This window comes from Taeniopygia guttata, chromosome 4A (genome assembly GCF_048771995.1).
Source record: "Taeniopygia guttata chromosome 4A, bTaeGut7.mat, whole genome shotgun sequence".
Taxonomy (NCBI): Eukaryota; Metazoa; Chordata; class Aves; order Passeriformes; family Estrildidae; genus Taeniopygia; species Taeniopygia guttata.
In genome coordinates, this window is record NC_133029.1 from 19,426,254 (window position 1) to 19,441,430 (window position 15,177).

A 15,177-nucleotide genomic window follows, 5' to 3' on the forward strand; every position below is an offset into this window, starting at 1 on the left:
AAGAGACTGGCCTTCAGCCAGCAACAGGTCACTGATAGACAGCTGAGCCATTATTGATCACAAAAGGACCAGACCTGAAATATGATGTGGCTGATGTCTGGGTGAAATTCAGCAGAACCAATGAGCCAGGGTCTCCGAGCAGGTCCTGAAGAGTGAAGGCTTCAATCCTGCAGTGCCATGCTGTGTGCATTTGGGGATCACCCTGTCCTGGCAGATAGATTGCCCTTCCAGCAAAGAGCTCAGTGTGCAAAATGCAGCTCTGGGGGAAAGGGGTCCCATTGTCACCTGCAAATATTGTGGCTGTCTGCCTCCTCTGCCTTAGCTGTGGGTACTTGTGGGGGCTCTGGGATTTGAGCTTTCAGATGAATATCTGCCAATCAGTCTGACTGGGCCAGAGCTTCTGCTCTTGCCCTGAAAAAAACAATCATTCCCCAGATTCACAGCAAGAAAATCAGGCCAACCTGTATAAACACTGCTGACTGCTGCCCTTGGTTAAGGTTCCAGTCAGAGAGGGTGGAAGATGAATAAACTCAGACTGGCATTGAGCCAAGTGTGTAGGACGATTCTGCCTGCAGACATGGAGCAGGAGGCAAAGTGGCTCTGCAGCTGGTAAGAGTGAAGCAGAGCAGGGGCCCTTTGGAATGACAGATAAATAGAAAGCAAAAAGCAATACTGGAAGAATCCTCCACCAAGTGATGTGAAATGCAATGATACAAGTGGCTAAAGGTGAATGGTAGTGTGGGTTCCGTGCAGTGACCAAGCAGGGCCACTCAACTATACTGGTGTCCTCCCTCCCCTGGGATGCAAGATGCACTGTGGGGACTCTCTTCTAACCCTTTGCAGTTGCTCCTTCATTTTTAAACTTCTCAGACACCATTGGAGGTGTTACTCTGGAGGTGGTGTTGCCTGGCCTGAAAGAGACTAGAAGTTTTTCATGTCACAGAGCTGCCCCTTCACAGTGGCCCCGGCCTTTGCGCAGCCATCCTGGCTGGGAGCTCGGCCAAAGCAAGATGCTGCCAGTCCCCAGGTGGGGAACTGCTGACCCACCTGTCCAGCACAGGACAGTGCATGGGAACTGTCAGACACTGGATGAGCACAGGGCACATGTGCCCCAGTGATGGCTCAGGAAGCAGCTAAACTGGGTCACACGAATACCCTTCCCAAAGGACAGGCAAGCCCTGTGCAGCAGTTCACTCTGTTGACAACAGCGGGGATAATTCTTTTAGAGACAATTATTCTGTGGGTTTAGTACTGTGGCAGAATGAGTTATTGCTAAGCTCACACTGTGCCCTCTCCCAGTATGTTTTTAGTGTGATGGTTATGCATTTTGGCTGCTTGTGAATTCAGTGCAAAGCCTGTTTTATATCCTGCTACATAAAAAGTCACCCAGCACTGCAAGGCAATCAAGCTAGGAAAAAAAGCAGTTTTACCAACTAAGCCCTCAATATAAATTTAAAGAGCGGTTAAAAGATTATTAAGGTACAGATTGCTAAAAACCATTTCTTTGGAGAATAGAAACAGGGTGCAATCTGAACAGCAAAAGGATGTTTCCCACTCAGCTATTCTTTCATGACTGAATGGCTCCATCCCTTTGCAATCTGATTGAAGAAGTACTCACGTTTTCCTAGCGAGTCTGCCATCTTCTGTCCATATTTATAGTCAGGAGGCAACTGAAATTACGAATACTGCCATTTGTGACAGTGTTTCTTGCTCAACTTGTCAATTTCTATGACATACAGACTATTTGCATAGGGGTGCATTTGTTTAATTCTGAACATACTTGTCTTGGTTTGGAAAGGCAGGTGTCTGCTAAGGAAGGCAGGAGCCTGCCCTGAAATGATAAAATGTAGACCCCTTCCCTCTGAATTGTTATAAATTTGAAATTAAGGAGGGCTCTCAGGCAAAAATGTGGAAGCAGGAATAACAGTTCTTTATTAGGGAAGGAAAAAAAAAAAAGATAAACAATGCAGTGAACCAAAACTACACTGACAGAGTCAGAATACAACCTGACACTCTGTTAGTCAGGGTGTTGGTCGCAGTCCAATTGGGAATTGTGGCTGCAGTCCTCCTGGAATGTCAGTTGTGGTTCTGTTGGAGCAGTGATCCTGTAGAAAAGGTGTAGTCTTCCTGCAGTGGAAGAGACAGCTGTTCTTCTGGGAAATCCAGTGCAGAAAAAGCTGTGCCGGTGTTCCAGAAACTCAAGATTATATGCAGGTAGAAATATTTGGCTCCTCCCTCTGGGCGGAGCATCTCACAGTGGGATGTTCTAGTTCTTATCAGTCATGCAGTGACATTCAGTGGCCCATAATCAGCAGATGTCTCCCCTGAGTGAGCATTGGTTGTGGACGAGATAAGGACAGCCTACTTAACAGAAGACAACTGCTATACAGATGGCAAATGAATACATCTTGCTTCTCAGTCTGGGACAATACTCAGAGCCAGGACTGCTCTGATAATTTTGCCAGTAACATTCAAGGCATAAGAGACCACAGCGAAAATTTTACCAAATACCTATTGAAAATCTCACACTGCTTTGGAGCCAGCTTTTAAAGCAGTAAACTACCTTCAGATGGGCACCAATGTGGACCAGTTTTCCCCAAAGCACCAGCCCATGCATTGTCATGCACTGTCACTCTGAGAAGCTGAACTTGCATCAAAGAGCTGTTGAAGAAAAGGAAATAACCAGAGGTGATATTTGACAAGTTATGTTTTTTATTCACCGCACTGGACTCATACAGCATTGCTTCTTCAACTAACATTTCACACATTCTTATAAAACGAATGCCAAGTCCAGTCTCTTGTTAAAGATGTTTGGTGTAAAATGTAAAGCAGTCTATCAAGTATTTCCTGTTATAAGTGTAGCTTAGAGCCCAGTAACAGGCTGTGTCCAGCATGCTCAGTGCTGGGTTCCAGCAGTGGATGGAGAATGGAGGAGTTACTCAGGGCTGATGCAGGGCTTCAGTAACAAACATCTAAACCCAGCTCATTAACATCTCACCCAATGTTTATCAGAGTGCTGCTGCTGGTTTGACTATGATGTTGCTTTGAGCACAGGTGGAGCTGCAACTACAAAAACTCTAATGCAGATCTACTCAGCACTGGAAAATGTGATCTGGGCTGGGGCAGCCTGTCTTGCTCCATGCTGTGGACAGTGACTCCAGCAGCACGGCATGGCATGTCTCACCCTATCCCTGTAGCAGCAGTCAGAACAGCATAGCAATCCACAGAGAAATGAAAAGTGCGCAGGCCTGATTGCCAGGGCAAAGCAACAAGTTTTCAGGGTCGAGTGGTCTTACACTGCAAACCTCTGGGCAGGGATGCCTGTAAGCACAAGTTGGGCAATTAGATGGATGCTGGTGGCTGTGGGCAGCTGCAGCATCTCCACTTTCCTGTCTCCCATGTGGAGACATGGAGACAGGAAAGGACATGGACACATCATCAAACCCTCCTACCCACCAAGCAATGTAGGGAAGGCTCCATGGTACACCCTCCCACTATCAGCCATCACCATAGTCAGCACAGGGTGCCCTGGAAGGGGGACACAACTGGTGCCAGCCCTACAGCTTTCCAGCAGAACTCTCCCTGTAAATCCATCTCCGCCCATCCCCCTCCACTACCTTGCCAATGTCCCTCTGGCCCAAACTCTCATCCTGCCTGATCCCTGCCCTCAATCACTCATTCACTCTGTGTGTAACGAAGGAGACAGCACATTGCCAAATCAGCTATCTCAAAGGGAATCTAGCGACTTTTATTGAGGCCTCGTCATGGAGCCTGGACTGTCACATGCAGTCCCTATGACGAGCACGCGGTCCTATGGCATGGTGACTGTCCGTCCGGCGCTCCTGGCTGCTGTAAAGCGCCTCTTATTCCTCAGACTAGAGAACCTCTCATCCAGCGTCAGGCTGGTCTGCAGGGGAAAGTGAGAGCAAGTCAGTTCCTTGTCTTGTGGCAAAGCACAGCCAAACTTGTAGCGGGGTATTGATTAGAGCCCATCAGTCAGGCTAGTGATTCACAGCTGGTTAGTCAATTAAACCACTCAGCACACAGAGACAGGGCGCTTGACAGACTGTGTGTGGCTGGAAAACCTTCAAGCAGCTCCGAGCCCCAAGACACAGGGCATCCTTGGCAAGAACAGGAGCAAGCAGATGGCATTTGAGTACAAGGCATCAGGTAAAAACCAAACCATCCAGACAAGAAACGCCGCCAATGAAGAAGGTGGAGTGGGATTTCTCAGCTGCCCCAATGCTCTTGGACCATACTTCAGTGTAAAATGTGACACCAAGACGGGCACCAAAGCAAAGAGCAAGCAAAGCCCAGAAGTGCCATTTGTCTCTGAAGAATGGGAAGCACTGACAGTGAAACAGTCCCCTCTGGTCAGGACTACTCATCAGCAGGACCTCCCTGCTCCAAGCGAGCACATGGACAGGCCAAGACAGGCCATCAGAGTGGGGAAAACTGGGCTGAGTCTGTAGCTGCTGAACAGTCTTCTCAAGTGCCTTCAGTTTTGTGAGCAACCTGGCCAACATAGCTACAGGACTTTCCTCCCAGGTTGTGTTAGATAAACCCAGCTGGCAGCCCCAAAAACCTGAGTGTGACATTAACAGCTCAGTGGCAGGGCTGCTGCAAGGAGCCAAGTGCCTCCTGTCCGGTCGACAATTGTCTACCTGGTTGGCCATGGCGCGGAAGTTGAATCTCAGCAGCACCCCCTTGGGCTGGGGCTTGGCCACCCGTGCTGGGGGTCTCTGGCTTCGCTGGAATGGGCGCTTGGATCCAGGCCTGGGGAAAGGACAGAGCTGCAGCCACTCAGGATGCTAAAGCAGCTCACTTACCACCCTCTGCAAATCTGCACGGAGTAAAGGACACACCCGCACACTCCACCCGTCCCATGGTGTGTCTGACCCCTGGCAAAGCCAGGAGTGCAGCTGTGCAGGCAGAGTTGCAGCACTGGGGGCTGTCACATCCAGGCTATTGAGGGGTGCTCTCTGCACCCAGAACACGCACAATGCCCTCACCCACCCTTCCCTCTGCCCCCAGCTGGGTGCCAGGTCCTGCAGCTGCCCCTTTCCAGCCTCTGAGCTCCTCTTACACAGGGAGCACGAGGTCTGAGGTCTCCCTTTGGGGCACGCTGTTTCTCCCAACACCCCACAACCAGCACAACCAGCCTGCCACCTCTTCCCACAATGGTGCTTCCATTTCTCCTCACTCTGCATAACAAATGAGGGCAAGATAATTACAGATTACCATGCAATTACAGGTAAATACAGGAAATTTGCATCTCCTTCTGGTATGCTGGGAAACAAACCAGACATCATTTGCTAACCATTTTGGGTCTGAACCATTCACTGCACACTCATTACAGAAATAAAGCTGCAATAATGCTAAAGGAACTTGCAATGGCTTTTGTAGGGTTCCCACACTAACAAATCACCTCATTTACTTACGGGCTGGGCTGGCCTGCCTGGGGATTAACCACAGAAACAGTCAGAATTGCTCCTGGGCTCGGTTTCACTTGCCACCTGCCAAGACAGGGAGATTTATCCAGCTTCAAGCCTGAAAAAGCACTGTTGTATTTGCATTATGCCTTTGTTCCCCAATTACCTTCTCATCCTTGGCGGTTTCCCTTCTCCTTGAGAATCAATCTGCTGTAAAATATATTTTAAAACAATTACTTAAAATAAATAGCTCTCAGAAACAGTGATTCCTTTTCCAGGATTTTGTTTGGTGTATCTGAAGAGCTCCTTTCTTGTGAATTGTCAAGAAACATGCTAATTTGGGGTTTCCCACTGACACATTTTAATCACCCTCCCAGGATTTACTTCCCAGCTGCCAGAATACCAAGCTGCATTAAAAACTGCCTGCAAATAGTTTCCTACCAATACATGCAGGTCTTCCACCTCTCTCCCTCAGTTACTTTTGGAAGCAAAGCTACAACTGGGCTGGTAAAACGTGAAGGTTTGTCACTACCATCAGACTGCAGAGGAAATGTCTCAAGTACTGACCCCTCTCTGGAAGCGGGCTTTGGAGAGCCACTGCTGCACCCGCTTCTGCTGGAACGCCGATCCCCTGTTCAGCAGGAAAGGCCTGCTGGTAAAGAAGAGAGACAAAGAGGTGAGGATGATACCAGTTCTCTCTAACATTTAATGCCAAAATATCTAATCCAAGCTGGTCTTAAAAAGCAGTGTAAGAAGCAAATGAGGTTGTGTGTTACCAAGTTCAGCTCAACAGGTTTTTCTGCCAGCAAAGGATTTCAGAGGAACTTGATTTTCTGCTCAAATGAGGCAACAGTTTATGTGTTCTGAGCTTTTTTCATTAAAAGCAGAAAACGTGAGGAAAATCATAGAAAAAAAATCAGGTCAGAAAGGACTTCTCAATGTTATTCAGTCCCTGTTCTGCTCAGAGATGAGGAAGGATTCCAAGGAGCTTCCTTTCAAGCTCAGAGAACACATGGGATGAGACAGGCACTGAGACATGCCCAGCACCTGGCACACTGCCTTCCTCACAGCTCCTGGAGCACAGTCTGCTCCTGCAGCCCCTCACTGGGACAGACACCCTGTCTCTGCCCATCCCTTATGGCTGGAATCTGTATTTCCTGCCTGTATGAAAATAAATGCTATTTCACCCTTCAAAAGTGTTTCCCAAAACGAGGAAGTTTATTAAAAATACAAAGGTCACATTTTCTGTGCTTCCTGAAATAAAATCGGAGATTAATATCAGCATTATTAACTATGAGTGTGAGGTTGTTTCCTTTCCAGGTGCCTTCCTAACATAGTCAGGGGTATTTTTCTGGTGCTGCACATGCACATGGCTGTAGCCACACCCAGCTGGCATATACAGACAGAGGAATACAATGAGTTGCACAGCTAAAAACCACTGAAAACCAAAATAATACAGAGTTACCAAAGATTTTACCTTCTCTCTGGGGTGCAGATGCTGGCAGCATCTGCTCTGAATCTCTTGGTGCCTGGAGATGGCTGTGGCTGTTCCTCCTGCTGCCCACTGCTGCTTTCGGCAAAAGTATTGCTCTTCTTGGTGCCCTGAAAGAGCAGCAAGACCTCAGCAGCTGTCACCTGCAGCACAATCTTGGTACAAGAACAGGCAGTGAGGGCAAGGGACAGCACACAAGATGCTGCTCTCCTCTGACACTGCTGTCAACAATCAGGGGGTATGCCTTGCTTCCTGCACATGGAACTACAAGTGCCAGGGAGAATGTTTTGTTCTAATGTTGCAGAAACCAAAGAAGAAAAATAGATCAGTCCATGTAGAGCAAATCTCACAGAATCTGCATTACAGCCCTGCTCAGGTTTCCTTTTGATCATCAGCTCTTTCTTGTCTGGACATGCGCATTGCCTGAACCACACCCTGATGAATGAAACACACCAGAAGACCCCTCAGCAGGGTCTGACCTGCAGTTCCAACACACACTGCCCCAGGCTCCAGACTGGTGATTTCTGTGAGACAACTACCATCATGTTAGTACCAACTAACTGACGTCTATTTCCATATTCTTCCCCCTTGGTTTACTCCTGCAAAGTGGAAGCTACTGTAGAACTCTGCCTCCTAGCAACTGCTTATTACTCTCTGTAAAATACCAGGCACACTCAATATCTGAGTCATCCTGGTCTTTCTTTTCAGGAATAATCTTACTCCTTGCACATGCATGCTCAGTTTAGAGCTTTCTTATTTATACCCCTACAACACAGTCACTAAATGTGCCATCCTGTTCAGCACTTTCATTTTTTTAAAAAGCTTACGGAACATCTATGACCTCCTAACTGAGTGGATTTTCATCAGTGCAGGAAAACCCAGCTGCCTCTCACACTATCTGTCAGAGTAATGGGAAGCAGTGTCTCTGGTGGAAAGTATATCTCTGAACCAGAGTAACCTGACAAGTCAGCAAGTCTGACCTCTGACTTCACAGGAACTTGGAAAATGCTCTGGGTAGAGAACAAATAAAGAATCTTAACACACCTCCTCTAAATGATAATAGTAAGATGAGATGCCATGGAATTAATTTTTATGGAAATATTTTTAAACCATTTCATACCAATTTAAAAAACATCTTTTTTAGCAAAACCCATGGGAACTGATCAGTAAAATTATGCTAAGTCAGCAGCTTTATAAAATTAACTGTAAAATTGCTATTCCACATGCATGTATGTCTGTATTCACCTATGCATACAAATGCTGTGCACAGGCATTAAAAGATTTTTTTTTTTTTTTTTTTAGATTGTTCTTTGGGGTGATCCAGAATCATAAAATTGAGCAGATTTCTACATGACATTTGGGAAAAGCCATACCTTCTTTATTCCCTACCTCCTGAGCTGATGCTTGGCGATTTAAAGGACTCACTCCATCAAATGCAGCAGCTGCTCTTCTCTTGCGACCAGGTAAAGCATTCCTGAATTGTCTCCGATTGAATTGCTGCTGTCCAAACCCTCTTCTGAAATGGTTAGGTCCTAAAAACAAAGCCCTCTTACTTTAGCATCCTTCAAAATTTGGTTTATGATTAGTTTCATAAATAGATTACAAGGTTAACTTAATGTGAAACAGGAGTATCTACAGAAATAGTGGTGTAAAAGTCACACTCATATTAAATAATTAATTTTTCCAATGTCTCTCTAGGACTCTTATTGTATATAGGACTGCCATACACATTATTTGATGTGAAAGAATAAAGAAGAGAAAAGCCTTTCACAATTCTGATTCCTCATAAAGACAGGAACACCTACATCAGGAGACATGTCAATCTGTTGTCAGAGCTCAAACTGCTATGAATTAACTGCTATGAAACAGAAAAAGAATTTAGATACAGATATACACATGATCAAGCATGCCAAAGCCAACCCCACAGCAGCCTGAAATAGCTCTGAGGGACCACATCATAATATAATTTTTATTTATTTATTTATTTATTATCTTTTCGCTTGACACACCATAGCTTCTCGTATTGAAGGGGAAACTTCCAGCTGCTCTTATATGATACACACACACCCTCTGTCTGTCCTGCATTTAACCTTCTCCCCTAAGCCTGCTGATGATTTTGAAGAGTGCTGAAGAGCTGAACAAGAGGAAAGCCCTAAGCCCTGTCAGACTGAGGCACAGTGCTTCCAAACCTAATTACACCACATAATAAAATTCTGTAGTTGTAATGAGAGACTCAGAAAGTTTCTGAGTCACTGTGTGAGCTGACACAGTCACAACAACAATCACAAACCCACGGCTAGAATGCCAAGATGGAATTTATTTCTGTTACCTCACAAACCAGCAGATCCCTGAAGCAACACCTAAGCAGAGCCACTTTGGTCACCAGCACCATTAAGCTTGGCCCAGTGCTGGGGAATCACCAGGCTACTCTTCACACCAGTTTATCAAGGGTTTGCTTGAATAGGGTCATCACCACGCTGTGTTCTGATCTCTGTTACCAAGGCAGGGAGCTCAAGCATGTCCAGAAGGTGGCCCAAGTCCACCAAACACCTTCATTATCTATAACCAGATGTTCTACTTCTCAATGCACACAGAGGGTGAACAGCAGTAGACGTGTGTTTTCCTTCACTGCTGCTTCTGACTTTGCTATCCCCAGAAGGTCACTTAAGCCCCTCTGTTTTGAGCCCATTCCCCCCAACAGCTGCTATACCAGTGAGATGTGCCCACACCTGGGGGCTGTATAAATTAGGCACAAATCTGTGCATGGCAGAGGGCAGTGGGAGTGCACTCAAACCTGGGTCTCACAGCAGAACCTCACTGACACAAACCACAGAGCAGTGAGGTGCATATATTGGTCTAATATCATTGACTGCTACATGGCAGCAATTTATACTGCCTTGGAGCAACTGGAAATGAAGTGTTCTGAGGAAGCAGTGTTGTTGCTGTGAGGGGTCACAACGGCCACAATGAATGAAGGCTCCAGCTTCAGGGTGTAACACCAGCCAGCACCAGCTGGAGCTGCCTACACTGGAACATGCTTGAAGATCATTTGAGCTGCTCTGGCTCTAAAACAGAAGGGCAACAGTACAGGCCCTTGGGAAGCAGATCCCAAAAACCATGCTCATGCCCCATGGCCAGAGGTGCTGGTTGAGAACTGAGAATGTGCACAAAAACGTAACACAGTTCACAAGCTCTGGGGTCAGCTGTTGTTTCCTTTGCAGACAATGCCCTCTCATTGCAGAAGTGCTGGTGTGTAAATGTTCCTCTGGTGACAAACATTCAATTTCGGCAAACTGTTTCTTTTCGACCACATGTGGACTTGCTGTAGTCAATGTCCCTTTGATTTTTTTCTCCTGCTTCTATTCCCCCAGTCTGTTTTTAGCCCTGTCTTCTTTCTCTTCAGCCCCCACCCTGGGCCTGTCCCTATCTCTTGCCCATTTGCTGGACTGCTCTCCTCCTGGACACCCAGCTTTGCTGCACAGTTCTCCTACACCCTGGAGAGGACAAGAGACTGAGCTCAGCTGCCTTTCCTGGATACTCTATAAGGGCAATGGGAGGGATGGCTGCAGAAGGTAGCCCTGACTAGAAAATTGTGTCCCTGTCAGTCTGTTCCTATTAGAGAGCCTGTGCTCAGCAGTGCACTCAGGCACAACTCATTCAACACAAACAACACATGACAGAGCCATCAGCCTCCAAGGCGGACTCCATCACACCAGCTGGGGACCAAGGCCTTGCTCTGCCATCTGTGTCCTGAAGTGTGACACATGGGAGGCTTCATGTCTGCAAAAGGCCTGGCACATATTTAATACAATGTAAGAACATTTCAATAAAACCGCACAGCATCAGCAGCTGGAGAAGAACCCCCGCCCACACACCCCATGTGTGTGCTCAGACCCAGGCTCTGAACACAACTGGGATGGCCAAAAGGCACCTCTGCTCAGCCAGTCCAGAGTAAGTTTCCACATCTGACAGACTCTTTTTTCCAAGGAGATTTGAAATTCTAATTTTACGTAATTAAAAATCATCTTTCCCCCACTAGGGAAAAGGTTTAAGCCATATTCCAAGAGGGATTAACAGCACTTTGCTTGCTGGTTTAATCAGCATACTACCCCTTCCCCCTCCTCAGTCATTACAGTGCTGGGCTCCTCAGATCATCATTTTGATAATGGTTATCACATCTCAGCCCAGAAGGGACTGCATTTCAGCAGCAACCAAAGTGAACAGAGCCCCTGGATGAATTATGGGCTAAATTCCCAGTCATGTTGAGCTTCCCCAAATTGCTACTGACAATCAGCACCACACAGCATGGCAGGTCTCTGCACTTGGCAGGGCTGAATTCAGACTCATTGGAAACCTATGAAATGCTAAAACTAGCCAAAATAATTATATAAATTAACAGAAAAGCTCTCCCATCTAAGAAATAGGGAAAAAATATTTTATTGGATTTGCCTCTGAATGCAGTAATTGCTTGAGTGAGGGAGAATATCAAAGCCTGAGGGTTTTGACAGAAAAATCAATTTGCTAAGGGCATTTATCACCATTATGATTGAACTAGAACAATCCTCAGTAAGGCACTGTGAGGTGGACACCAAGAACACAAAGGTGGGAGGCAGAGCAGAGACAAGCAGGATATCTCCCAGTGATCCCACTATCCTGATCTGTGATTGGTACTCCAATGTACAACTGAAAAGATATTTCTGCAAAATATCACTAAAATCTTCAAGGATTGACTTAGCAGTAATTAAAAAAAAAGTTTGCAGAGATGTCATTTCATGCAGCAGATAATTGGTTTGTAGGTAAAAGCCAGTGGAACGAAACAAAGGTGTGAACACATGGTATTATAAAAAAACCTCACCATAAAAAATAGCATGCTTGGCAAAAGTGACTATTTAGCTTCAATAACTGAGCTATCAAATACAGTTATTGAGGGGGTAATTTCTATAATTTAAATCTGCTCTGGGAAAATGAGGATTAGGAACAGGCATAATTAAAATATGCAAAGCCAAGGGGAATAGAGAATAGATATTAAGTCACTTTAAATTAGTAATTCATTAGAGCGGAAGGGAGAGAAATGGGCGAATTATGCTCTAAAAGGACACTGATATTCCATGGTTATGGAGAGAAAAGCTAATCAGAGCCTGAGTGCATCTTATATGCACACAGAAATTGGAAAGGAGAAGGATTTAAGAGATGGATTTTGCTAAAAAATGCATTTCCCAGCCTGGCCAGCCTCTGCGGTCTCAAGTGCCCATCTACCTTGCAAATTCCTCTGCTTCCAGGATCGGTACTGGGGCCGCCCATATCCGGAGACTGAACTCCTGTTCTTGACCTGCTGCCTTCTGCTGTCGCCCAAGGCACTGGCATCTATCTGCTCTTTCCTGTGGCGCTTTATGATGTCATCTAGAATGAAATTAGGAGAAATCCATAGAAACTGCACTTTCCACCAACAGTGAGTCCCTCTTTGGGTGCTTGGAATTGTCTGCGGTAAACATGGACCTTGCTGTTCTGTGAGCTACATGGGGCAGACAATGAAAGATTAAGCTTAGCTTAGAAAGTATAGGATCAATTTACTGGGCTCCTGTGGGCTGGAGATTAGAGCGCAGCAAATGATTTACAAATGCACCACCATTGAGCACACCCCCACCATGGGCAGGACAGAGATTTCAGACTGAGGAGTCTGATCCTGCAGGCTTCCAACAAGCTTAAGGAAAGATGTTTTTGCAGGGGCACCAGGAGCTCAGTGCTGGATAGAGAACTTTTTTGAGGTCTGACTTGAGTGGCTGTAGGAAAGGTGGCCAATGTGGGGAGAATGTGACAGTTCTTGAGCTACTTGGATCATGCACAAAGTACTGCCAGATGTAGAGCTCCATCGAGAAACAGCTCAGCCCCCTCCATTCTCAATCAGCTGGTCTGCAATCAATGGGATCTTCCTAATTCAAGCTGTTCTGATGCAGAGGAATGGCAAAGGCAAAAGGATGTCTCTTCATTAATTCATATTTTCCAACATTTTCTTCTTTTAACTCCATATCTTCCAGAAAATGCTTTGCAATTATTTACAAATAATAAAGGCACATCTGTGAAGCTGCACGCAGAATGTTTTAACTTGAACGAATTAGCAAGAAACAAAGTGTCCAAAACAGGCCATTTCCCAGGCAGTGGCTACTCCAGCTCCTTAATATATCACTGGAGTCAAAGGACAGAAGTACCATCAGCTTTCAGTGAGTGCTTACCATGAATTATCAGACCTCCAGCACTGGTCCCTTGTCATTTCCTATCAAGAAACTCCTGTGTCCTAATGAATAAAAAGCCCAAGGAAAAGAAACAAGAGCATGTGTAAGAACAGGCTGCTTTTATGATTTCTCTTTCAAGTCTCCCAGGAAAAGAACAGGCTGGGAGATGCTGGGGCATGTTCTTGGGATAAATTTGCTAATGGTCTCAGCTAAGTGTGCCTTTGGGACATGTGTGATTTGGAGCACAGGATGCTTTGAAGTGTTTTGAAAGCATCCCTGCTTGCTCTGCAGGGAGGTGACCACACTCATCCAAGGGTGGGCTGTCCACAGCATGAGGAAATGAGAGGGGCTGAATGCTCAGGTGCCTGATCTGTCACCCTTCAGTGTCTTTTTTGTTTGTGAATGAGTTGTTAACCTGGCTTTTGTGCCCATAAACCTGATGAGGTAAACAGAGTGATGTAATAGACTACTACACAAGGCTGCAAGGGAAACCTGAGAGATCATTGACCATACATGTATGCCCTCAGGCAGAATTAGATCTATCAGGGCAGCTTTAAAGCAGCTACTGCAGATTTTTTTGTGACTGCTAACTTATGTAATGCACAAATGTATGTGAAAACACAAAAAAACCACCTGATGGAACAAATTCTTCACCAGGGGCCTCTTGTTTTCCAATTCTCTCTTCTATCCTGAGTAAGGTGTATTCTGGATGGAATATGGAGCTAGACTACAGGAAGTCTGACTGAGAGAAGCACTGAGGGAGATGAAAAGCAAAGGGAGCATGACACATCAGCAAAGAGGAAAAGGGTGTGCAGCACTATGGAAGAAAAATAAATCAAAAATGAGCTATAACTGTTGCTATAGCTCCTCATAGAGACATTAAAATAAGGGTGCATAAGCCAAGGGATCAGTTTAAGTTTGCAGTGGAAAATGTTCGTTGTTTCTAGCAAATGACTCTTCACTGGGAAGAAATGACACAAGGTTTCAGTTAGGAAGCTGACCCAATAATAAAAGGTGCTGGTGGAGTTTCCTTTCACAGCAGAGACATCAACACGATAATCCATCAAGATCTCTCATGCATGCGTCAGAATCCAGGCCTGGGGAGTTCATGACAGGGCGGTTGATAGTTGCTTATGCACAGTCCACATTCCCCGTGCCAAAGGAATGGCGAGCATCAGAGCAAGCTGCTATAAATAGCAAGGCGAGGCCATGGCTCCCCTTCCGCTGTCACCGGGGCTGCTCTGCGTTAGTCCCCCGGGCCGCCCTGCCGTGAGCTCCGGGCTGCTGCCAGCCCAGCGCCGAGCCCGGGGCCCGCACGCGGCCCCTCTGCCCGTGCTGCCACTCAGACAGGGGCACCCGCACAGCGGGACCACCTCCGGCCCGAGCCCGGCCCGAGCCATCCTGCACACAGCCATCCCAGCTCTCCCGCCCGTACGGAGGGCCCGGTCCGGCCCCGCCGCCCGGCAGAGCCCCGCACCTACCCAGGGACATGTCGATCTCCTCGGCCCCCGGTTGCGACCCCGCCGCGGGCTGCAGCCCCGCCGTCTCCATGGACCCGGAGCCCTGCACGCTCACTGCGCCTGCCCGTCCCGGCCCGCTCCGCGGGGCCCTCGGCCCGGCCCCGTCGTGCCCCGTCCTGCCCTTTCCGGCCCCGTGCCCGACCGCTCTGTCACTGTGGCGAGGGGCCCGCTCCGCGGCTGCCCGCGCTCAGCCCTGCCCTGCTGCCTGCCCTCCGCACCCTCCCCGGCGATCCTGTCCATCAGCACCTCCACTCCATCTCTCTCTGCCTTAAGCACCGTGCCTCAGCCTCTGGGCTGACACTCTTCCGCTTCTCCCCCCGAATTCTCCTCCTCCGGAGTTTATGCCAGCAGCACATGTATCTTAACAACCCGGCAGTCAATTCTGAGACGTGAACGATGGAATGACCTTGCTTCGTTCGGAAGCAAGGCAACTACACGAACAGAGATACTCGTGGCTCATATTCGTGCACGTAGTCTGTTCTCATATTTGTGAGCGCCTGGAG

The 15,177-nt window shown here is 47.1% G+C and overlaps 1 protein-coding gene across 9 annotated transcripts; it reads right to left on the reverse strand.

Moving 5' to 3' along the window:
* Window positions 1-1,907: 1,907 nt before the first annotated feature.
* Window positions 1,908-14,966, reverse strand: LOC105759175 (UAP56-interacting factor). 9 transcript variants are annotated; one of them, XM_030273044.4, is made up of 9 exons: window positions 14,636-14,958; window positions 12,181-12,324; window positions 8,314-8,456; window positions 6,910-7,034; window positions 6,000-6,081; window positions 5,599-5,639; window positions 5,442-5,516; window positions 4,665-4,776; window positions 1,908-3,907 (listed from the first exon to the last, which is right to left on the reverse strand). In XM_030273044.4, the coding sequence occupies exons 1-9, from the start codon at window positions 14,703-14,705 to the stop codon at window positions 3,812-3,814; spliced, it is 888 nt and encodes a 295-aa protein (XP_030128904.1). In that variant the 5' UTR covers window positions 14,706-14,958; the 3' UTR covers window positions 1,908-3,811. The 9 variants fall into 9 exon arrangements, with proteins under 9 accessions (XP_030128904.1, XP_030128901.1, XP_030128902.1 ...); XM_030273041.4 differs by having other exon boundaries at window positions 5,599-5,642; window positions 14,636-14,956; XM_030273042.4 differs by having other exon boundaries at window positions 6,000-6,084; window positions 14,636-14,956.
* Window positions 14,967-15,177: the final 211 nt, after the last annotated feature.

Bases quoted from the DNA above. Each gene is read 5' to 3' on its own strand.
- LOC105759175 (XM_072929324.1), bottom strand. From the start codon at position 14,705: ATGGAGACGGCGGGGCTGCAGCCCGCGGCGGGGTCGCAACCGGGGGCC. The intron at 8,457-12,180 runs GTAGATGGGCAC...CTTTGTTTTTAG, and splicing joins GAAGCAGAGGAATTTGCAAG to GACCTAACCATTTCAGAAGA. The intron at 7,035-8,313 runs GTAGGGAATAAA...CTGCTCTTTCAG, and splicing joins GCCAAGCATCAGCTCAGGAG to GGCACCAAGAAGAGCAATAC.